Source organism: Pelodiscus sinensis, chromosome 9, assembly GCF_049634645.1.
Source record: "Pelodiscus sinensis isolate JC-2024 chromosome 9, ASM4963464v1, whole genome shotgun sequence".
Lineage (NCBI taxonomy): Eukaryota > Metazoa > Chordata > Testudines > Trionychidae > Pelodiscus > Pelodiscus sinensis.
In genome coordinates, this window is record NC_134719.1 from 14786326 (window position 1) to 14811648 (window position 25323).

Genomic DNA, 25323 nt, shown 5'->3' on the forward strand with positions numbered 1-25323 from the left:
CGGCAAAACATTACATGAATTTTGGAAGGACTACAACATTCTGCATTGCATAAGGAACATTGCTGCAGGGTGTGAAGAAGTCACTCCACAATGTATGAATGGCATATGGAAGAAAATCCTAAAAAGATTTGTGGACTGTTTCAAAGGCTTTGAAAAAGAAAAGGCACTGGAAGACATTTCTAATAACATTGTACAGCTGGCGAAAGAAGTGGATCTGGAAATGGATAATGAAGACATACACCAACTGGTTGAGGATGTTGGGGAGGAACAGACCAATGAAGATTTAATGCAGCTCTAGGCGGAGAGGGTAGCAGAGGAAGAGAGACAAACAGCCCAAGAAGAAGAAGAACCCCCCAAAAACTTTGTGATGAAAGAAATGGCTGCATCTTTCAGCAAAATAAGTGAAGGAATGCAAATGTTTGAAAAAATGGACCCTAATGTTACGAGATTCTCAAAGATGGATCGTTTAATTCAGGGCACCCTGGCTTGGTATAAGGAAATTTATAACAGGAAGAAAAAACAAATTGTCCAGTCCAAAATGGATATTTTTTTAAAGAAAGCCCCTAGCAGTGCTGCCCCCCACACTGAACCAATGCCTTCTACAAGCAAAGGAACTGCTGAAGAAGAAGATGAATCTGTTGATGATGTTGTTACTGTAATTTTTTACTCCTCCGAATCCTCATCCAATTAATTCAATTCACATTACTGTATTTAAATTGCTGCATTGTGTTTTGTATTTCATGTTCATGTTTGTTAAATACAGTTTGCTATTGCTGCAGTACTGCTGTTTTTTTCGTGTGTTTCTATTTTTCGTTGTTGATTGCTGTGTTTTTGGTGCTTGGTTACACTTCGAGTGCTTCGTATGAGGTATTTCCAACTTATGAACAAATCAAGTTACGACCAGCTATTCAGAACGTTACCTGTTCGTAAATCGGGGACCAGCAGTACTTTAAGCCGAGCTTGGCACTGTCTCCACAGCAGGAGGTAGACGGGAGCAAATGCTCTCATCGGCTTTCCTTACTCCTTGCACAGAGGAGTACTACCACTGACTGGGAGCACCCTCGGTGTTCGATTTAGCAGACTCTTACTAGACCTTCTAAATCAAATGCCAGAAGATCAGTCTTCAGCATGACAATTAGAGACATGGCTTAAGAGTGCTGTAACCTAAAAGTAAAACCACCCATTCTTAAAAATTCCAACTATATCAGCCTGATTCAGCTTTTAATTAAGTTTATCCCATTTTTTTCTTCACAGTTTATTGGAAGCTTTGCACAACATACAGACCAGTGGATAACATACAGAAGTTGTTTCTATTTCCTTGTTCTATAACTTGCTGCATGACCTTAAGCGAGTAATTTAGGACAATTTTGTAAAGTTTGGACCTTTGATTTTGGTTGCCAAACTTGACACTTATGACCTTATTTTCAGAGATGCTGAGTAGACATAACTTCTAATGAAATTAAATGGAATTATATGAATTTTAGCGCTTCTGAAAATCATGTCCAAGAGTCTCCAGTTTGGTTTCCAAAATCAGTGGCCACTTTTGGAGAATGTGAGCCTTGTTTTCTGTGCCTTCCTATCTTAACCTATAAATGGGCACTAATGTTTGATAAAACTTTAGTGAGAAACAAGCTGGGTAAAGTAATCTTTTATTGGACCAACTTGTGTTGGTGAGAGAGACAAGCTTTTGAGCTATACAGGGCTCTTTCTTAGGTCTGTAAAAAGTATTCAGTATTCATGCTGATGAGGTGGCAGAGGTTGTAGTTGGTAGGGGCGTGGTGTTGGGGAAGGAGCCTATGGGCACAGGGTGGTGGTGAGGGCGGGAGGTACACTGGCATCTGATGGGTTGGGGGCCGTGATGGAGGACCTCGGGTGATAGCTAGGTAGGGGGTGCTGATGGAGCAGTGGGGTATGGTGTGATGGTGCTGGTGGGGAGGGGGAGTATGGCGGTTGAGGAGATAGAGGCATAGGAGCAGGGAATGCACTACAGTGCTTTGGTGGAGACAGGTTTGGTAGTGGCACAATGGTTGCCAACTCCCCCGATCGGATAGACTGAATGCCACTTGCCGCCCTGTCCATACATACAATATGATGGGGACTAATTTAGCTACAACTACTGAAGAGAGAGATCTTGGAGCTATTGTGGATAGCTCACATCTTGAATACTGTGTACAGATGTGATCGGCTGGTTTCAAAAAAGTTATATTGGCAATGGAAAAGGCTCAGAAAAGGGCAACAAAAATGATGAGGGGTTTGGAACAGGTCCCATATGAAGAGAGATTAAAAAGACTTGGATTTTCAGTTTAGAAAAGAGGAGACTAAGTGGGGGGGGGGGAGGAGGAGGGAGGGAAGAAGGATACATAGAACTCTATAAAATCATGACTGGTACGGAAAAAGTGAATAAGGGAAAGTTATGTATTTATTCCCACAACATAAGAATTGTGGGTCACCAAATGAAATTAATAGGTAGCAGATTTAAAACAAACAAAAGGAAGTCAACCCGTGGAACTCCTTGCCAGAGGAAATGGTGAAGATTAGGACTTGAACAGGGTTAAAAAAAAGAGCTAGATACATTCATGGAGGTCAGATCCATCCATCATTGGCTACTAGCCAGGACAGGTAGGAACAGTGGCCCTAGCCTGTTTGTCTGGAAACAGGCGACAGGGGCGGGATCACAGTGATGATTACTTGTTGTGTCCCCTCCCTCTGGGACATCTGGCCAGGCCACTGTGGGCAGACCGGATACTGGTTTAGCTGGACCTTTGGTCTGACCCAGTCTGGCTGCTGGAGAGCTGGTAACTCCAAGTGGCGGCCTGCAGGGGGCGCAGGAGAGCCGGGCGGGGCGCTGGTGCTGCCCCATCTTGGGACGGTTGTTCCCCACCAGGGGGACTCTTCCGCCCACACGTCCCTTCCCCCCCCCCCCCCCCCGCCCTCCGAGCGTCAGCCGCTTCCGCTTCCTCTTGCGCCGCCCCCCTCGTTGCTCGCTCCCCGGCCGAACCTCCCCCCCACGCCTCTGATTGGCGCAAAAGCGTGGAGGCGGGGCGGGGGGAGGGGGAGCGAGGCGACTCCGCCTGCCCTCCCGCTGATTGGCGGGCTCCCACGCCCATCCAAGCCCCGGCTCGTGGGCGGGCGTGGTTTGTGTGACAGGGGCAGGCAGGCAGGTAGGTAGCCCGGCAAGGCGGGGGTGGGAGGGAGTTGTCACGTAAGCTGCGCATTGTGTTGGGCGTAGGTGCGGTTAGTGCATTGAGCGGGTTACGTAGCACGAGCGCTGCGGCAAGAGAGCGAGAGCCGCCGGCCAGCGCGCGGAGGAGGCCGCCGCCGCCATGGAGGCGAAGCCCAGCGAGCTGCTGCTCTGCGACAGCCTCATGCTGTGGGTGAGTGAGCGCGGGGCGGGGCCCGCTCTCCTGTATAAACGATCCTCCCCCTCCCCCCCGCATAACGTGCCCCTGGCACAGCCCCCCCCCCCCGTGCACCTGCCCCCCTGTACCCCTCCCTTGCAGCCCCTGTCAGGGCCCGGAGCGCGGCCCCCTCGCCCGCGGGCTCATACCGCGTATAACGCCCCGCGCTGCAGCCCTGCCCGTGTCCCCCCGAGCCCCGTCCCTCTCCCCGGGGCCCCGTTATTCGATCTCTGCCTCCTAGGCAATGCCCTCTTCCTCTGCTGCCCTGTGGAAAGTCCTCTCCCCGGACCCGCCCTGGGGAGTGCGCCCACCGCCTGCCCCAACCCACCGGCCGAGCGCTTGCTTTACGAGCCTGTGCTTTTTGTAATGTGATAGAAGCTGGAAATACTAGCGCCGAGCTCGTTCTTTCAAGCCCCAAAAGGTGAAGAGGCTCGTGCTTTGACTAAGTGGCCAGCCTAAGCAAGCCCCCAAATCTTGTGAGCATCACCATCGCCACGCCAGCGCTGGTTAGTTTCACAGGGCAATTTTTAAACCCCCCCAAAGAATGGGATTAAAAACAAGGAGTTGTCCTGTGGCACTTTAGAAACCAACCCCAATCATGAGCTTTCTTGGATAAAACCCACTTCATCAGATGAATTGGCGTGGAAATAACAGAAACCAAGATAGTATATATAATGTATACACAGCAGAAGAAATACCTGTCCATTGTAGGACTCTGCTTACTGAGGCTAATTAAGTGACTTGATGTGTCCCAAACATAGCTTTTGATGTGGAAATGCAGATGTTAAAGACAGGCTTTACTCTTATGCTTTAACCTGCTTTGAGGTTTGGCTTGAACTCCAGTATCACCTAATCTGTGGCATCCAGAATTTTGTGTTTGCTATTTTATTTTAAGGTTTTTCTTTCCACCTCTTAAAACAGCAGACCACAGTCTAGTTTATTAAGGTGTGATTGAAGAACCTGATCTGCTCTGAGTGTCTCTATCAGGAGAATGATGCCTTTATTCTCAGATTCACTTTAAAGCCATCTGTTTCCCTCTGATGAAAGACTGTGCTCTTCTGTGCTTTAATTAAGCATTTATAGCTAAAGCTCCTTCTAAAATAAAATTTCCTCCCAAGTGACTTTGTTTAAAAAGTGGTGATTGTAGGTTTGTCTAAGTATTATTTAGACTATCCTAATATGTGTTTGTCTAATATGCTCTTAATCTCTAATGATGGAGATTCCACAACCTCCCTCAGCAATTTAGTCCAGCACTTAACTGCACTGACAGGAAATTCTTCCTAATGTCAAACCTAATTTGCCCTTTCTGTAATTTAAGTCCATTGCTTCTTGTCCTATCTGCAGAAAATAAGGAAAACAATTTTTCTCTCTCTTCCTTGTAATATCCATTTATGCACTGGAGAACAGTTTCCATGTATCCTTTCAGCCTTCTCTTTTCCAAACTAAACAAACCCAGTTCTTTCAATCTTCCCTCATAGGTCATGTTTTCTAGACCTTTAATCTTTTTTGTTGCTCTTCTTTGGACTTTTTCCAGTTTATCCACATCTTTCCTGAAATGTGGTGCCGAGAACTGAACACAATACTCTGCACTGATTAGGCTCAATCAGAAGTAGAGCAGAAAAATTACATGTCTTGTTTAAAAGTGACATGCTCCTATATCCCTGACTGAAGCTTGCTCTTTTTGCAACTATGTTACACTATTGACTCTCATGTAGCTTGTGATCCACTGTGGCCCTGTGATCCCTTTCTGCCTTACTGCTTCCTAGACCCATTTTGTATATGTGCAACTGATTGTTCCTTCCTAACTGGAGTATTTTTCAATTGTGTTGTTGAATATCATCCTATTTACTTCAGACCGTTTGTTCAGATCATTTTGAATTTTAATCATACCCTTTAAGGCACCTGCAACCTCTCCCAGCTTGGTATTGTCAGCAAACTTTATACATTTGCTCTGTCTATACCGTTATCTAAATCATTGATGAAGATACTGAACAGAACCAGACCCAGAACTGATCCCTGTTGGACCCCATCTGATATGCCCTTTCACTTGACTGTTAACCAGTGAGAACTATCTCTTTTCCAGCCAGTTATTCACCCACTGTATAGTTACTTCCTCTTGGTTGTATGTACTTAGTTTGTTTGAGTCATGTGAGACGGTATCAAAAACCTTACTAAAGTCAAGATATACCACATCTACCAATTTCCCCTAGCCACAAGGCTTGTTATGCTTGTTCCTGGATCAGGAAGCAAATTAACTGGGACTGAAGCTTATTATAGGTAGAAAACTTGCTCTTATGTTGAAGTTTGCATAAGAACCAAGTGACATTGCTTGTAACCATCAAATCATTTTTGCAATAACAATGGTTTTGGAGCAGTGGGAAAACGTGACTGTTCTCAGATACCAATGTCCTGGTGGGTCTAATTTTTATTTTTTTTAAAGTGCAAGCTTAAATTGACACAAGCAAAAATGTAAGATATTAAGATATTTAGTATAATAGTTTTCAAACTCTTTGAAAAATTTGCATGGCTGCATGTGCAATAAACAGTTTAATTAATCAAAACTGAACATTCCCCTTCCACTTCGCTCATATTTTGGCTGATTTCTTGTCTCTCTAATTCAGGACTTGTCGGTTCAGAGTGACCTCATCAAAAGATTTTTGGTGGAACTGTATTGTACCAAATACTGAGAAACTAGCAATAGGACTCATATAATTGTTAGTTTATGCCAGGACTATCTGGTCCAGAAGATGCAGAAATACTAGCCAGTTGGTGGGTGCCAAATGGGAGTGGGGGAAGGGAATTAATCACCCTTAAGAGGTAATTTAGAAATGCAGGGATAAAAAAAAAACTGACAGGAATGGCTTAGCTGTACTTATAGGAAGGGGGAACCCCATTTCTTACTTCCATCAGTAAGTTCAAACTGTGTGTATGCATATGTGTATAAGTTTTTTTGTTTGTTTTTTTTATTACGGGGACATGATTTCAATTTCTTATATAATAGATTTTTCACTCCACTTCTGCTAGCACATGCATAGTGTTTTAAATGTTCAGCGTGTTGTACAAAAAATTATATTCTGTATCTCTTCTCAGTTTGCTTTTCCTTCATCCTAGCATTGTTTGTTTTTTCTATTACTATACAAATAAAAATAGCCTATTCTAAGCCTGGCTGTAACATAGATAAGAACAACTTGTACATATATCCAAATTCCACAATTTTTTTCTCAGTGCTGAAAGGGGGATGTCTAACGTATTTTTATTAGTACGGCATTAGACATTATGTGCCTAACTCTCTTTTATACCTTGGTTGCTTTATACAGGTCTAATCATGGCAAGGGACTTTATAATAAGTATAATTATAGCTTATTTCTACATAAAGATCCCTTTAAACTGCTAGAGCAATGTAAAGAGGGCTTAATGAAAACGAGAATCAGACCCTGTACATTCAGATCTCTAACTGTGTTGCTATTGCAAAGTGTATATATTACTGAATATGTGGTGGTGTGCGTTGTATTTCTTTTTCCCAGTCGTTCATTTCACTGATGTGTAATTCATGAGTTAGTGAAAGCTTAATGTTGTTGTTAGCCACTTTAATTTTCCATAACTATGCCTCATATAGAATTCTCTTCTAAAATAGCATTGAGGTGAAGGAAGATGCTTTGTGTTTGAAGGAACATTTAATAGACACTTCTAAGCTATAATTATCTGTAATATTAAGTGGTTTCAATTATTCTTGGTAGGCATGAGAGAGAAACTCAGGTAGTTTGTATCCTCATTAGTGCTGCAAAGGGATATTCACTTTATTTATAATCTTCCTTTTGGTTATGCATTTTATTGATTAAGTTCCTGTAGCAAAAATATGTATACTCCATTGCAGGAGGCGAAAATGTGAATTACACATGTTAACTAATATTTGTACACATTGGAAGCCTTTTTAATATTTCAAGACATCACAGGATTAGACAATATGTTCTTCAGTCTGCTGTGTCATGGAATACTGTATTTTCAAATATAGAAAAGTTAGGTGAGCCAAATTTAAGAAAAATAGATACACGGACAGGAGAAACTGAATTTCTGTAGCTTAACACTATTACTTTTACAATAATCCTCAAACTTAGATTTTCTGAATTTTGACCCCAGAAGGAGATCCTTTATTCCCTTCATATTGGAAATCATAATACTTTTTACTGAGATAAAGATAAGAATGCAAACAATACCTGCAGCAGCCTTCTGAGAGAAACTGTCTTTAGAGTAGGCTGTGTCATGGACAGCTGTGTCAGTGTGTAATGTATTGAAGTACCTGGAATGATTGTGTCTAGATTGAGTCGTAACATACTAAAGCAGTTGCTTCTCTTGAATTTCCTTTGTCTTTGTACCTTTTTTAATCAGGCAATGCATGTGGCCAAATTATGATTTTACATAGTTATTTTTAGACTTACACCAGAATAACAGCAGAATTTGCCTATTTTTTAGTAACTTGACAAATGTATATCCAATGAACTGTTGTGCCTCTTAAAATGTCCAAGCTTTAGTTACACCTCAGTCTTGCAATGACACAAACTTCACTTCAGACACATGTGTAGGATTGCCAGGTGTCCAGTCTTCAACTAGAATGCCCAGTCGAAAAGGAAACCTAGTGGATCTCATCACCATCAAGTGCGCCATTAAGTGTCCGCACATAGGTTGGCAGCACATAGGGGTGAAGGTAGGCTCCCTGCATACCTATCTCCATGTGATTCCCAGAAGCAATGTCCCCCTCCCCCGTCCCGCCCCAGCACAACGGTATAGTGGCAGCCAAGGGGCTCTGCGCACTGTTCCTGACCCAAGCCACAGCTCTGCAGTTCCCATTGGCTAGGAACTGCAGCCCATGGGAGCTGCAGAGGGGGCAGTACACAGAGCCATCTAACTACACCTCTGCCTGGGAGACAGAAGGGGATGTGCTGCTGCTTCTGGGAGCTGCTTGAAGTAAGCACTGCCTGGAGCCTGCACCCTGAAGCCCTCCCGTGCCCCAGCCTCCTTCTCCAGCCCTGAATCCCCCTCCTGCCCTCCGAACCTTTTAATTCCAGCATGGAACAACCTGTTCTCCTGCAACCCTTCATCCCCCAACCCCACCCCAGAGCCTGCACCCCCACCTGGAGCCCTCATCCTCCTACAGCCCAGTGAAAATGAGCGAGTGAGTGAGGGTTGGGAGAGTGAGAGACAGAAGGAAGGGGGATGGGGTGAGTGTGGGACAAAGGCCTTGGAGAAGAGTTAGGATGGGGTAGGGCCTCAGAGGACATGGTGAGGCTGTTCAGTTTTGTGAGAGTAGAAAGTTGGCAACCCTGCACACGCGTGGTTTTATTATCTCAATGGGACTGCTCATGTGCCCACAGTTGACTTATGAGCGTGTTTACCTCTCACATCAAGGGTTCAGATTCACGCCCATAGTTAGTAACCTAATTTCCTAGTTCTGATAACAAAACCTTTTTTCCCCCATCTGTTCAGTGTGTGTACTAATGCCATTTGGAAGGTTTTCTTGAGCAAATCATAAAACTTAACTCCTGTGATCCCAAAGTTGTATGTGCTTGAGACAGTGAGTACCTAAGGAAAAAGCTAATTGCAGCCTGTACGTGCTCCTACTACCTTTTATAAGCAAATCAGAAAAAAGTCTTGGATGTCCAGAAGAGCTATTTCATCCTCTCAAATTCTAGTGAATGGTATTACAAGTATGGAATAATTCTGGCAGATGAGATTGATCATCATATTCAAGCCATCTTTCTGAGTTTAAATCTTAAAATCATATTTAGACCTCCACGTATCCAGAGGAAGATTCAGATATGTTCTGCGCTATGGAATGTTGAATGGCTGCCTCTAGGGAAGAATTCCTTATTTTAAGATATTCTGTGCTTGTAGTTTCTGCCATTTGGAACTGATAAACGTTCAAGGTGTTGACTTCCCCTGTATGAGTGGTTGAATTATGCTAGTTTGATCATTTTCTTATAGCCCTAATCTTTCCTTTCTTCCACTGGTAATTAAAAAAAGATCTGTAAACATTTCTATTCACAATCTAAACCTGTAGAACCTGTCTTCACAGCTAAATTAGCTATGGTAGCAGCTGGAGAGACTCCAGCCTGGATCCTCAAACAGAAATTCAGGGTTTTTTTCCATTCATCCAAGCATAAAAAACTAGAAACCTATCTGATAACTAGATATGAGTATGGTCCTGCTTAAAAATGTATGGCTTTTTAAGTGGTGGAGCATGCAACATTTTAGAAGAAAAGGCATTAAGAATTATGACACAAAATGTGTAATACATACAAGCAGTCCCCGACTTACGCGGATCCGACTTACGTTGGATCCGCAGTTACGAACGGGGCTGCCCCAGAATACACAGACTGCGGGACCTCGCGGTCCTGCCGCCCGTGTACTCTGGGGCTTTCTCTGCGTCTCCCTGGTCTGCAGACCAGGAAGACGCAGAGCAAAGCCGTGGAGGGGCTCGGGCAGCCCAGGGGTGCCTGGGCTGCCCGAGCTCCCCCCCACCCTGCGGCTTTGCAAAGCCATGGGGAAGCCAGCAGCGGAGCAGTCCAGGCGCGCCTGGGCTGCCTCGCTGCCCGAGCCTCCCCCCCCCCCCCCCGCAGCTTTGCAAAGCCGCGGGGAAGCCGGCAGCGGAGCAGTCCAGGCGCGCCTGGGCTGCCTTGCTGCCCGAGTCCCCCCCCCCCCCCCGCGGCTTTACAAAGCCACGGGGGGGCTCGGGCAGCGAGGCAGCCCAGGCGCGCCTGGACTGCTCCGCTGCTGGTTTCCCCTCGGCTTCGCAAAGCCGCGGGGGGCCTCGGGCAGCGGGGCACCCCAGGCGCACCTGGGCTGCTCCGCTGCCGGCTTCCCCGAGGCTTTGCAAAGCCGCGGGGGAAGCCGGCAGCGGGACAGCCCAGACGCCCCGCGGCTGTCCCGCTGCCGGCGTCCTCAGAGGCTTTGCTCCCAGTCTCCCTGGTCTGCTGGTCTCCAGCAGACCAGGGAGACTGGGAGCAAAGCCGCGGAGGACCCAGGCGGCGGGACCGCGGTGCGTCTCGGTCCGCCGCCGGTGTCTTCCTGGTCTGCTGGGGTCGGGGGGGCGCAGCTAGTACGCCCCCCCCCCCCCAGCAGACTAGGCTTTTCTCCGGACGCCTGTGGCAGAGCAGCTGGGGTGCTGCCGGTTGGTCCCGCAGCGCCGCTCTGGGCGCTACTGGTCCAACCCAGCAGCACCCGAGCTGCTCTGCCCCAGGTGTCCTGATTTAGCTGCTGCTGAAACTGACCAGCACTGACTACAGGAAGCCCAAGGCAGAGTTGCTCTGCCCTGGGCTTCCTGCAATCAGCTGCTGATCAGTTTCAGCAGCAGCTGACTTGGGGACGCGTGGGGTTCTTAAGTTGAATCTGTATGTAAGTCAGAACTGGCATCCAGATTCAGCCGCTGTTGAAACTGATCAGTTTCAGCAGCGGCTGAATCTGGACGCCAGTTCCGACTTACATACAGATTCAACTTAAGAACAAACCTACAGTCCCTATCTTGTACGTAACCCGGGGACTGCCTGTACTTGCAAGCATATGCAATGCAGCAGCCCAATAAGGCAGCTTCTGAGGCAGATACATTTTGCCCCACCCAATGGAGTGGGAAGCAGAGGTAATTTACATTTGATTCTGGGCTTATACTGGGTGCTGAAATGTGCCCCAGAACAAGTGAGAGCTATTCCTGCATGTTATAACTTGCAACAGTCTGATTGCCTATGGACTGCAGTGCCTTTATGACTCCCATGGGTTGGGGGATAGAATTTTGCCAGTATATATTTCTCTTCACAATATCAGTTTATCTACATTCATATCACTTTTCTATAAATTATTCTACTGTAAGTAATGAAGGATGCTATCCTGTTTCCACTGAAGCCAATTGCAAATCTCCATTGTCTTCAGGAATCCAAAATCAGTCTGTAAATCTAGGAAAATTATTCAGACCTGTATAATATTAAAACCCTTGCTATTTAATTTCATATTACCATTGCCAGCAATAATGAGTTAAAACATGCAGAAGTTGGCTTCCCTTTAGGCTAAACTAAACTACATTTATATTAGCATACCTATAAGCAAAGTCAAATGAAATACTTGACACAAAAATCCTCTCAGGCAAAAGTGAGTATAGCCTCATAATAACATAGGCAACTAAGAAAATCCGTTTGTTCCTCATAGCTATCAAAAAGTGACCTTGTACAACAAAGAGGAACCAAGAGCAAGTTCTTTGTGGTGAATGTGTCTTTCCTCTTAATCCTAATGAGCTACTTCTATTCCAGGAAATATCAGCATGGATAAAATAGCACTCTTGTGTCAGAAGGTTCACCAAGGTCTTGTTTACCTACTTAAACAAGAGGCTGAAGATCTTTATAGAAGTGAAGTGGTATGGCACATTGATTTGCATAGCAATCTTTAGGTGTGAATGCCCATACACTGAAAATTATATTCTCCTAGTATAGTATCATTGGCGGTCTGAATTCAGACTTGCCCGAGTGTGACTCCTAGGCTTGTAAGTCTATCCTTATGTTGGGCTGCTCTCTTACAAAGTTGAGACTAGAGATGTGGAAGTGTGATCATTTACAGTTAGCTGATGAGTCTGGGCTCACTGATTAACCTTCATGGTTACACACAGGCTCCCAGTCCTGCAGAGCCGACTGCTACTCCACATGTAACCGCTGATATTTTTAGTGGTTACACAGTTATTTAATTAAACACATTTTAACATCCTTAGTTGAGACTATATCACTTACAACTGTTCTAGGGTTACTTTACCTAACTTGCTTTTTATGCTATGTGGGACTGTTGACTTATTGCTTACCTACCTATTGCAATGTAGGGTAAGAACCACATCTTAATGTAAAACAGTCTAGTTGTGAACCACTTCTTAATGTAAAACAGTCCAGTTGTGCCCTCTTTGTGCTTGACCCATTTTCTGCCTGCTTATTTCAAGTTAAACACAAAATCTAATGTTCTGGGCACATGGACAAAATTTTATAAAACACAGTGCATAACAGTTGTCTCATGCTCCCACAGTTTGAAACAGCCCCCCTACTACACCTACCTGAATAATCATACCTCCCCAAAATCATGGGAGAACAGATGCATGAATCAATATTATCCAAAGGCATTCAAATACATGCTTTGGAGAATGAATATCAGAAGCAAATTACTAAATGGAGGACCCTTTCCTGAAACAGTTTTGATATAATTTGTAGAGAGGTCTGTAAGGTAACCAGGATCTTGCATACTTTACAGCTTTATAAATTGAAATCCACAGCTACCAAGTGTTTGATCATCTGCTTTCTGGATTCCTACTGTGGCTACAGATTCAAAGATAGTACTTTTGCTCAATGCTCTGAATGGCTTCTAGCTAACTTCTGTGTATAGTTTACGGCTGTGGTTTCTAACCGCTGGGCTGTGGCCCACTGCCGGGCCACAGACTCTGGCTGCTAGGCTGTGGTGGCTCTGGGTGTTGGAGCTGGAGTACACCGCTCTTGTTACTGTTGGGAGAGGCGTGTCCTGCACTGCTTCTGAGTCAACCAGTTCTGGGCGGGGGGGGGGGGGCCTTCCAGTGCCTACTGACACTGGTTGGCTGAGAGGCGGGGCAGGAGAGTGCCCCAGCCCTGGGCCCCAGAGCTGCAGCTACATGGGCAGCAGTGCAGGGTTATGTGAGGGGAGCAGGGCAGATGCTGGGGACTCCAGGAGCAGGACTAGTACTAGGGAGCTCTTGAGGCTGAGCTAGTAGTGGAGGAGGAGCTGTAGGGACAGGGCTGGCACTGGGGGCTTTGGGGAGGAGGCTTATATTAGAGGCTGGCATTGGGAGAGGCTCTGTGGGGGTTGGCTTCAGTGGGGCTCTGGAAACAGGAGGCTGGTGCTAGGGGGTTTGGCGGTGTGGGGAGCTCTAAGGGTGCAGGGGGCTGGCACTGGGGGCATTGGGTGCTGGGGACTCGGGTCAGTGGCTTAGGGTTAGTGAAGGGGTGGGGGGTTCTAGGAGTTAGAGCTGGCTTTGGAGGCTGGGCTTTTGGTGGACTTTCAACACTTTATGTACATATTTGCATAATGAATATGCAAATAAAATGTTACCAGTCCACCAAAAGTTAGTGAATGGGTTTGCCAGTCCCTGGCATCAAAAAGGTTTCCCCGCTGCGCCTCTGCCTTTTAAATGTAGTAAGAGCCACCCATCTACTACATTTAAATGGCAGAGGCGCAGTGGGGATAGTGAGCACCCCCCCTATGCCTTTATCAACTAATCGAATAGTCGATGGAAATTCTGTTGTCTGCTAGATTAGCTGATTAATCAAAAGTTAGCATCCCTAATTCAGCTATGAGAGACTAAATGGGAAAAGCTTCTTCATATGCAACCATTAGGAATGTCAAGTGTTCATTGTCTGTATTTCTCCTGGTCTTGTATTCCAGCTCTTGGTAAAAATTTCAAAGTGGTATCTATTGAAGAAGATTTCCATGCCTTTTAATTGTTTGATATGGAATTCAGAATGTTAGGATGACTTTGGAATCTCCCATGTTTCAAGAAAGTGTATTTCCAATGTGCAATATTTGCACATTAAGAATATGAAAACTAAGAATGACTGTAGAATGTGATAAATATTCTATGTCTATGTTTTTCCCACCCCAAGATACACATTTCCATCTGCTTTTTTGTGATTTTTATTTTTACCAATAATCTTAAAGGTCTTAAGGGAGGGAAGTATTTATATTAACATACACTTTTGTGAAAGATTGAATTGGTATTGTTTGAAATTAGAATTTTTCTCTTGCTGTCTGCCTTATTATTATTTTAAGAGAATTTTTGTTGAGGGTTTTAAACCTCCAAAGTGAAAGGCATGGCACAAAATTTTAAGAAAAGTAAATGTTACGCCAACCTCTCAGATTCATGTTATTCACAGATTTAGTTTACAATCAGAAATGGGAGTAGCGCTGTTATGGAAAAACACTAGATCAGCATATTTGAACATTTAAATGCTTTTCTGTCAAACAATTGAGCAGGAATAGTTTATTGGGTTAGTTTACAAACTTATTTACTTGATGTAAGGGATGTTTATGTTCCATACTACTTAGAGGCATTTTACTAAAGGTTGATACTAAAGAAAAATAGAAAATTATATCTAATTCCTTATGTCTTTCAGTATTGGAGTGGAAACATTGTTTGCCTTTCTTTAGTTGCAGACTTTTAATACTCCTGGACCCTGCAAAGATGTTCAAGACTTGACAAATGGTGTTGCAATGGCACAGGTACTTCATCAAATGTAAGTTGATAGATAAGTTCAAAGAGTGTATATCACATTACTCTTGAGTTCTTTCTTAGGTTTCACACTCTTTTTCCAAAGTACCAGGTTCACAGAATAACAGTTTATCCTCCTAGAAAATGTTACACATCACAATTTGTATGATCCAGGCATTATAACTCAGGAAAAAACATGGCCTTACAATATCATTGAGTTGATACTGACTGAATATTAATCACATGGTAGAATGTGTGGTTTGCAGTTATTTCTTCACCCTCTTTCTCTGGGAGATTTTTTTGAAGTTTTTCTCTTATCCCATTGATTGTTCAGAACTAGTAAGCTATGGGAAACAGATCTATTTCAGAATATGTTTGCAGTATTGTTCTCGTTGTATTGCTCCGAGGATATGAGACACAAGATGGGTGAGTTCATATCTTTTATTGGCCCAGTTTCTGTTTGTGAAAGAAACAAGCTTTTGAGTTCCACAGAGGAGTTCTTCACAACCTGACAGCTTGTCTCCTTCACCAACGGAAGTTGATCCAATAAAAGATATTAACTCACCCATCTTGTCTCTCTTATTATCGAATAGTCTAATGGAAAAATGTTCTAGAAGCATACATTTACTTTTTGGTGTGTCTTATTGTTTATAATGGGGGGAAATAATATGGGGAAAAAATTAGTTATCACTGTTCTCTTTTCTGTTTGTCTTCATCAAATGCCTTTGTTTTCTCAGTTAATTCATTGGGATAAATTATCCCTACATTCCCAATAGCAGTACTCAAGGAATTAGATGCAGATCAGAATGTTCAAGGAGTGCAAAATCATGATTAGTTTCTCTTTGACACTATTTCCAAGCACTACTTTCCTTTAGAGAAATGAACTAGAAACTCAGCCTGCATGTCTTTGTGTAGTACTGCTGTTGGATTTGCCTGAATTCTTGACCGTTATGTTTTAAGGGTAACTGGGGAGCTTTTGTAATCCAACTATTGAAGCTGTTATGGGGGAATCCCTATTTTAAAACTGGGAGGGATATTAAAAATATTTTTCTGTACTTCAACTAAGATTACAACAGTGAATTGGGATTGGTGGGGAACAGAGGAGTCCTTTTAGTGTTTAGTAAATGCAGTTTATTTTTATTCTAGAGATGTGGCCTGGTTTGATGAATCATGGCTAAGCCGTATTAAAGAAGATGTTGGTGACAACTGGAGAATAAAGGTACCAAAAATGAAAACTGGCAAAAGCTATTTGAGGTTTAGAATGACGTTCCTGAGTTTAGCTAATATTACTGTTATAGTTTGGGGTGGATCAAAAATGGCAATAATTAACACGCACATTTGAATTGTATGCAGATGACTTAAACGTGTTTTGCCGTGATCCATGGTTCACATGCATTTCCTCTCTCATCTTAATTCTGTCCCACCCTCATTGCATATTTTTGTCATAAAACCGCTGTGTAGACAAGTGGTGGGCAAGAGGCGGCTAACAGGTTGCATCCAGCCAGTCAAGCTACCGGATCCGACCTGTGGCTGCCTAGTTGGGACCCTTAGGCACAGTGCATCTGCAGGTGCTTTAAATGTGGCTGCTCTAGTAAGGGAGGCTTTGTGCTCTGTCCTATCTTCCAGCAAAATCTGTCAGCTCCCTCCCATTGGCCAGTTTCTGGCTAATGGGAGCTGAGAAATTTTACTGGAGGCAGGGGCAGCCAATGAGGCCTTCTCCCTCACCCCATGCTGCCTGGAGCAGAGCCACATGGAGCAGCTTGCAACTGCAGCTCAGGTTCCTGCAGGGCTGCTGGTTGAGAGGCATCTAGGTAAGCGCCTGCCAGAAGAACCAGCCTCTGCCCCCACTCTCCTTTCTTCCTCCCCTCCTCCCAACTACTGGCTCCAGGTGAGCAACCAAACCCTCTGTACCCGTTTCTCACTGTCACAACTCCATCCCAGACCCTGCAGGCCCTCCTTCATCCCTCACCAGGCCAGAATCCTTTCCTGCACCCAAACTCCCTTCCTGACCCCATTCCCCAAGTCACAACCCATCCTTCACCTGAACTCCCTCTCAGACTCTACACACACCCTCCTGCACCACAGTTCCCTACTCCAAGTTTCCTCCTTCACCCAATCTCTGTCCCAGATCCCACACCCCCTCAGTAGAAATGTGGCCCTTTACTACTTGCCAAAATCTTGGAGTGGCCCCCCATTAAAATTTATTGCCCACCCCCAGTGTAGATTTTTAAATTAAGAATAATATGACATTGTGTTAAATTTTGCTTTTTTAATCTGAGAAAAATATCACTTAGTAGTATATAATCAATGTTGTCTTTTATACACCGTTAGGCCAGTAATCTGAAAAAGGTTCTTCAAGGAATTATGGACTACTATCATGAGGTATGGAAAAAATGTCAGTTTGTTGTTTTATTCAAATAACAAATAAGGATTGGTCTTTTTTTACGAAAGCTGATCCAGACACTAGAAAAATACTAAACTGTTTGTATAATGATACTCTTTTTGTGAAATGTGTTATAAATGTTACCCATCTGGTATAAATAAAATGTATCTCGGTATAAATAAAAATGGACAGCTCTGGGGGCTGGGGTCAAGGAACACTGCCTAGTGCCTCCCCTCCCACTGTGGCTGTTGGAAGTAGCATGTCCTGCCCTGTCTCTTAGCCAACCAGTGCCGGGCAGAAGGTTTGCTGTGCAGCGGGAGGGCTGCACAGAGCCCACACTACAGTCTTAAAGTAGCTGCGATTCGGGCAGCAGTGCTCAGCTGGAGACTAAGTTGGGGGGGGAGGGGAGCAAAGCAGGTGCTGAGGGCTCCAGGAGCGGGGCTAGTGCTGAGGAGCTCTCCAGGTGGGGAGATTCTAAGGGGGTGAGGGGCTGGCACTTGGGGGGGACTCTGGAAATGGGGCTAATATTGGAAACTGGGAGCTGGCACTGGAAAGGGCTCTAGAGGGGTTGGGTGTGGTGGGACACTGGAAACAGGAGGCTGGCACTGGGAGGGTCTGGTGGTGGGGGGTTCTAAGGGATGGGGGGTTGGCACTGAAGCGTTGAGGATGAGGGACTGACACTGGAGGTCTCTGAGGGCAGGAGACTGGCACTGGGGGGTTGGTGCAGGGGACTCTTCAGTCAGTGGCTGGCGCTGGGGGCTAGTGAAGGGGTCGGGGATTCTAGGGCTTAGCGCTGGCACTAGGGGGCTCTGGGGCCGGGATGTGCCCTAGCCCCCAGAGCTGCCACAAACAGCCAACTTCAGCTGCAGCAGCTGCCCACCTCATGGCAAATGCTGGAGTTGAAGCTGGTTGTTCTCAGCAGCTATGGGCACTGGGGCTTTTGGTGGGCTAGTAACATTTTATTTGCATTCATTATTTGTATAATGTATATGTAAATAAATGTTACCCATCTGCCAAAAGTTTGTGAATGGATTTTCTAGTTCGTGGTATAAAAGAGGTCGGGAACCACTGGTTTAGTCTATTATGTTCTGGTAAACTTTCAGGGAAAGGGCAAAAAACTTGAATACATTGATCAGATACTTAAATGCACGTGCAGATTTTGACAAAATAACTTGATCATAGTAAATATTCTGATACATTGTAGGGATGTTAAATAGTGGGTAAGAAGCTAATCAAGTAGTTGATGGAATTTCCTTCGACTACTTGATTAGTCGATAAGGGGGTTCTCTTTGGCTTTGCTTTTTAAATGTGGTAAGAGCCCGGCAGCTCTTGTTAACTTTTAAAAGCAGAGCTGCAGCATCTGTGACCCAGAGAGAGCAGGGACTGCTCAGTCCCAGCTTGCACTGTTTCCCCATTGCGCTTCTGCCTCCCCAGCTAAGGGAAACTGTTTTTTAAGCAGGCTCCCCACAGCACCTGCTCCTGCTACAGAAGCAGCCAGGGTTGGGAAGTGACTAGTCGAGTAGTGACTCGATTACTCGATGAGCAAAGGCTTATTGGGTAATCGACTAGTCGTTTACATCCCTAATACATTTTGTTAAGAAAAGGATACCAAATGTCAACTGTTAGTACAATATCCAACTTTGAGCCCTGAATTGCTATAACGTGAGACAGTGTAAAGTTAGGATTCCCAAAATAATCCTAATTTTGCCCACCTGAAGACTTTTTTTTAAACAAAAAGGTATTTCATTCTGTGATTCCATACAGCATAACCACCTTTCTTTTCACAAATGCTGTATAATAACAAAAACAGACTACTTTTTATGTCCTCTTCCACAGAGGCTACGTCTAAACTACACCTCTCTGTCGGTAGAGGGGTGTAAATTAGATATATCGGAAGTGCAAATGAAGCTGGGATTTAAATATCCCGTATGTCATTTGCATAATGGCAGCCGCCACTTTTTTCAAAACGGGGCTTTTAAAAAAACCTGGCAGCTTAGACTGGGCACTTTCAACAGAAATGACCCATTTTGAAAGATCCTGTACACCTCATTTTTTGGAGTACAGGATCTTTCAAAATGGGGCATTTCTGTTGAAAATGCCTGGTCTAAACTACCGGGTTTTTTTGTTTTTTTTCGAAAAGTCCCGTTTTGAAAAAAGTGGCGGCTGCCATTATGCAAATGAAGTACGGAATATTTAAATCCCGGCTTCATTTGCACTTTTGATATATCTAATTTACATCCCTCTGCCAACAGAGGGGTGTAGTTTAGATGTACCTTAAGATAATAAATTGTTTATTAAAACACAGAAAAGGTACTTTGTATTATTGTACACCTGTTTCTGCAACGTGTCACTAGTGATCATATAATACTTATGTGCAAGGGGCTGAGCAAGTAAAAAATCCTGAATGTTTTACACTTAGTGCATTGCTATTGCATATTCATTTTAAGGAACCTGTCACTGTAGTATCTTGGTGTAATGTAGGCCTTTTTATATTAATGTATAGTATGACACATTATTTCATTGTGTGTGTTGCCTGCAAGTGCTCCTTTAAAGCTTTACATCCCTCTAAATATTTTGTTTTCCCTAGTCCTTTTCAAATTTCTTATTTTTCTTTATAGTCTCATTTCTTTAATTCATTAGTGCAGTGGTTCTAAACTTGTTTCAGTCCACGAACCACCAGGCCAATCAAAAAATTTTTGTGGACCACCTCCAGCACATGTAGCACAGGACAAATGACATGGCAACCGCTCAACACAACAGCAGCAGCTACACTAATGCTTAGAGCCTCAGATGGAAGTTACTGGCAACACGGTGCGGTTGTGTCCTAGGTGATGCTATGGATGATGCGCCACGTGCTTGTGAAAATGGTGTAAAACAGCCTAACGGCAGCGCCTGCTCACACCATGTGACTTAGGACAATGGTCCTGAAAAAGTCACCATGGACCACCAGTTGAGAACCACAGCATTAGTGCTACCTGAGTGTGTTACTATTAATGAAAAGACTGGATGATAGACTAGCTAGTTTGTATGTGTATAGTAAGCCAAAGTAGCATCCAGGGCCTTTCGTCATCTGTCTCGGGTTTACTGTAGTAATATCTTCAGTTTTCGTTCAATCTGTGTTTCCTAGTCCAGATCTTTTTACATGCAGGGTGAACATGTATATTATCTTCATGACATTTCATAAAATTGAAATGCCAAACTTTTGTATTTTGCAGTTTTTGGGTCAGCAGATTTCAGAGGACCTTCTACCAGACTTAAATCAGATATCTGAACATTCAGATACTACAGAGCTGGGCAGGTTACTGCAGCTTATTTTAGGTTGTGCAGTCAACTGTGAAAAGAAACAAGGTATGTGCTATTTTCACCTGTTGAAAATATATCTAGGAACAACTGACGTCCTGAGGCAGCCCTTACTGTAGGAAATAGCAAACACATACAGAATAAGGTAGCATTGATGCCACATTTAAAAATACTTTCTGTTCCTGAATGAAACGTACATGTTTGCACCTTTCTACTAATGTGTTGTACAATATTATCATAAACTATTTAAAATTGGAGTTTGTAAAAATAGATGTCTATAAAATCATGACTGGTGTGAGGAAAGGAGACAAGAAAACGTTATTTACTCCTTCTCATATCACAAAAATAGGGGTCACCAAATGAAATGAATAGGCAGTAGGTTTAAAACAAACAAAAGGAAGTATTTTTTTTTTTTCACGCACAAGTATGTTTTTCATAGTCATCCTGTGGAGCTTTTTGCTGGAGGATGTTGTGAAGGCCAAGACTATAATAGGGTTAAAAAAGGAACTAAAGTTCATGGAGGATAGGTTCATCAATGCTTATTTGCCAGGATGTGCAGGGTTGGTTTCCCTAGCCTCAGTTAGCTAAAAACTAGGAATGGGTGACATGGTATGAATCACCTGATGATTCTTTGTTCTGTACATTCCCTCTGGGGCACTTGTCATTGCCCACTGTTGGAAGACAGGATACTGGTCTAGATGGACCTTTGGTCTGAGGCCATTCTTATGTTCTCAATAATAACTTTGAGAACCTGTATGCAGACATACTTTCTAGACTGGCTACACTTTTTTGTTTTGTTTGTTTCTTTGGTTTTTAAAGGTAGACTGGAAAGTGGCTTTTATTTGATTTATTATGTATATTATTTAAAATCCCAGCTAGATAACAGACTGTGTCCAGTACAATTTACAAATGGATACACTTTAAAACTGATATATATGAGTTGTCTTTAACTATCTGTAAAGGGTAAAATTTAAGATTATTGCTTTTTGTTTGTTTAATGCCCACACAAGCCCATAATAGTGCAAGAAAACCACTTCAATTATTCTATTAAAAAAAGTCATGTAACTAACATCTTTTGCATCAGTGAGTATTTAGGAAACTAGATGATATCATCAAGCATTGAACATTAAAACATTTGTGATGACACTTGATCTACCACACTTCATGTGCTATCTCAGTGACAAGTTTTTCTCCACCAAAAAATTTGAAAACTAAAATAAACCAAGTGAAGTTAACATAATAGGATAAAGTGTAAACTTGCAAAACTTTGAAAGTGTAGCTTTGTTAAAGGCTTTTCACTCCTTTGTAAATACTGTACATTTTAGAAGTCCCTTCTGGAAACCATGTGTTAAATTCTTTTAATGTGTTGGCAAACTTACAACATGTATACAATAATGAAAAGCCTTAGTTTGAATTTTTGTCTTTTTTGAGTTCAAACAAAGCCTTTGTGTCTTAAATTGTAGTTTAATTTTGTATTGTGCAATGCTGTAAATAGAAATTACTGCTTTTGTTATGCATAACAAAGCTGTAATCTGTGCTATTTGCGTTTGTGGAAAAGATTTGCATTGTGAAGATTTAGATCTGGTCATTCTTGTTTGCTAAGTTTAGCAATTTAAAACATTTTGGGTTAATATTCTAGTCCTAGGACTTTACTTCAAAAGACCAAATTCTCTCTGAGCCATATGCCTACCTCAGAAGGAAAAAATTGTTCTCAAGCATCTAATTTTCATATGATATAACCCATTGAAATTATGTGAGTAAATGTATGAGAGAATTTGGCCTACGTATATAGGGCATTAATCCATATTTACTTATATGTCAGCATCTCTGAAACTATAAGAGCAGTAACTTTTTGGAAATGATTTGTTCTAGAGCTGTCACGTTCTTTAGTATAAATTGATATCTGCTTTGTGGAAAGGGCAGAACGTATGCCACTTCAAACCATTTTACAGTAAATGTCGTAATTACTGCAAATATTTTTCCTTATTCCAGAACATATACAAAATATAATGACTCTAGAAGAATCTGTTCAACATGTTGTTATGGCTGCTATTCAAGAGGTAAGTAGTAATAATTTATGTATACATAGCCCAAAACTTTCAACAGGAAAGCTTGAATATAAATATGTAGAGCGGACCTTTATGCCTGCCCCTCTTTCCTCTTCAGCTGTTTTGCACTGATCAGCCAACAAAAAGAAACTAGAAAGCTTCCTTGAAGGCAGTTGAGCATTCCCCTTGTGTGTTTTAAATACCTCTGTGCTATTTGGTCTCAAATCAGTTCTTGTGCTAGAGCACACTCTTTATTCTGAGGATCCTCCTTTGAAAGTTGGCCCTTAGGAGGCTGTTAAAAACAGGTACAGTAAAACTCCAGTGGTCCGGCACTCCTGACCAGCGGCTGACTCAGGAAAGCCAGGAGCAGAGCAGCTGGGGAGCTGCCGGGTTGGTCCTGTAGCGCCGCCCTCGGTGCTGTGGGACCAACTCGGCAGCACCCCAACTACTCTGCCCCAGACTTTCTAAGTCAGCCGCTGCTGAAACTGACCAGCGGCTGACTCCGGGTTCGTCCGGCAGCGGCAAGGGGCGCATCCCCCCCCACTCCACCCCAAACCCCTCATAGTCCCCCCCCCTTCCAATGGTCCAGCATATTTGATAATCCGGCACCCCCTGGGTCCTAAAGGTGCTGGATTATCGGAAGTTTGTATAAGTTAGGGGAGCCCTTAAGCACAGGACTAGCTCTTCTGGACTCCTTTTTCACATGAGACCTTACCTACCAGTTCTCTGAGTTAGTTAAAGTCTGCTTTTTTTGAAGCCTGTTTCACTTGAAGTCTCTTCTAACCCCTGTCTTGCACTGAAAATATATCCAGTAATATAACCTAATACAGTGGTCCCCAACATGGTGCCCGCGGGCGCCACGGCGCCCGCCGGGGCATTTGTGTGTGCCCGCCAACAACCTGAGCCAGCCCCGCCCCCGGCGCGAGGTGCACTGGAGGCGCCGGCCCCAGGCGTGCGTCATGCACCGGCGCCTGGTGCGCGGCGCTTGGGCGGCCCCAGCCCCGGGGCACATGCAGGCGCGCGGCGCTGGTGCTATTACAGAGAAAATATATCTAACAATAAAAGAACTTTCATGCATGCTAAAAAGTTTGCCAGTGGAAACTTCCAACTCCAGTCTCAAGCTCTGATAGATTTCAGTCCTTTAAAAACCACAACTGTGTTTTCTCTGTGGTTACAAATTCATAGCTGTGTCAGATTCAGAACCTTGACTGGGCAGTTTATTGTTTCTTACTATACTTTGAGCCTTTCATCTCCTACTTCTGGGAACAGATAGTCAGCAGACATGGCCCACTCTTTAGGCGTAGTTTCAGAAGGCTGAGGTTTTGCACGAAGGGGGGAATGTGCATTAATCTCTCCCTAGGTATTTCCCAGGAAATCACTTCCTTTCTCAAAAGTCCATTTTTGTCTGGCATATTTTCAGTGCAATTCTTTGAACTCCCAGGCTTCACATCATATTTCTCTCCCCCTACAAAAGCTATGTAAAGTTCTGGCTCACAATAAGATGCAAACCTTTCACTTAATAAAATGGACATCAAAGATACCTAGCCTTAATTCAATATGGTTTCCCAAAGATATGCAGGAAACTGCTGTTTCTATCACATTAACAACTACTGAAGTTAAATGGGGGAGAGATGGAATCCAATTTTTTATTCAGTAACAGAAGTCACTAGTTCTATAGTATCTGTGTTTGTGTTGTTTTAATCTGTGGCACTTTTGCATTTTAGCTCATGAGCAAAGAAATACTGAGTTCTGTCACATCTGATACAGCTGGTGAAATGGAGCAACAGGTAATTTCCTAGTGTGTTATAATACTCAAAACAATGTTAAGATTTTCAAAAAATGATTCACATGCCATGCTTGCAGATTCAAAGAGTAGACACAAAGGTGCCTCTCCCATCATCTCCAACAAAAGAAGTTTCAGTCCTTCATCCATACAAACTAACTTGCTTCTTGCTTTATACAGCCAGTGGTTGCTTCCCACAGACCAGCTTACAGAAATCCGTGCTCGGACTTATCTGTCACAAAGGGCAGAGCAACGTGCTGATACTAAACCAGGACATTAAAGTAAATTTAACTCTTATCTTTCATTTTCTCCTATAGTGCTAGAGATAGGTGAATAGCTGAGTAAAACAGTGTAAAAAAGCTTAGCTTTTTTAAAAAAAAGATGTGAAATGGCTGGTATCTCTATTGCCTGACTAGAGACTGCAAGAGGATATGACAAGAAGAGCAAAGTGTACGTCTATCAACCTTGAAAGTTCAGACGTACTGATGAGTGCATACTAGCCAAGTGATCTTGGAAAATATTTGAGTTCTTTGTGACACCTAACACCCAGAGTAATGTACTTGGAGTAGAAAATATTTTAAAAGCACTCTACCCCAAGAAAGATTCTTCCCTTGTAATGACCTTCATCTCCCTATTGCCACAAGAGGAAGGATGTTTAATGGCTTGAGTGTTATCTTTTATGCTGAAGTCTCAGATTAATTGCTTTGTCATGCTACATATTCTTTGTGATATTACTCAAGTCCCTTAAAGTATGTCTACACTAATTGTTTGGCTTTTTGGTTTTTTTGCAAATGCCCCTGTGGCAACAGGTCTCAGAACCTGGTTTCACAGTTTGTCTGGTTTTGCAGCATATATGTTCTAGGGATGTAAATGACTAGTTGAGTATGTGACTAGTTGACTAGTCCCTCAGTCATTCTCCCCACCCACCCTTGCTGCCTCTAATAGAGGCAGAAAGGCAGGGGAGCAAGAGCCAGTGCTGGGGGGAACTGGCTTAAAAGCCAGTTTCTGCCAGCACCCTCTGTGGGAGGCAGGGCTAGCAGGGACTGAGTGTGAGCCAGGAATCAACTGATTCCCGACACACACCAAGTCCCAGACACTGCCTCTGCTTTTTGAAGCCACTAGGCTCTTAATACATTTAAAAGGCAGAGCTGCAATTGAGT

General features: G+C 43.5%; 1 protein-coding gene across 3 annotated transcripts in view; it reads left to right on the forward strand.

Annotated features, from left to right (window-relative positions):
- The first annotated feature begins 3119 nt into the window (after window positions 1-3119).
- HOOK1 (hook microtubule tethering protein 1) overlaps window positions 3120-25323 on the forward strand; it is a 54121-nt gene continuing 31917 nt past the window's right edge. Inside the window, exons 1-7 of one of the 3 annotated variants that reach the window (XM_075936094.1) lie at window positions 3120-3161; window positions 14589-14674; window positions 15796-15868; window positions 16981-17031; window positions 20248-20380; window positions 22325-22392; window positions 24105-24167. In XM_075936094.1, the coding sequence (XP_075792209.1) occupies window positions 14652-14674; window positions 15796-15868; window positions 16981-17031; window positions 20248-20380; window positions 22325-22392; window positions 24105-24167 (411 nt within the window). In that variant the 5' untranslated portion in view covers window positions 3120-3161; window positions 14589-14651. The other 2 variants (XM_075936092.1, XM_075936093.1) reach the window with 2 other exon arrangements.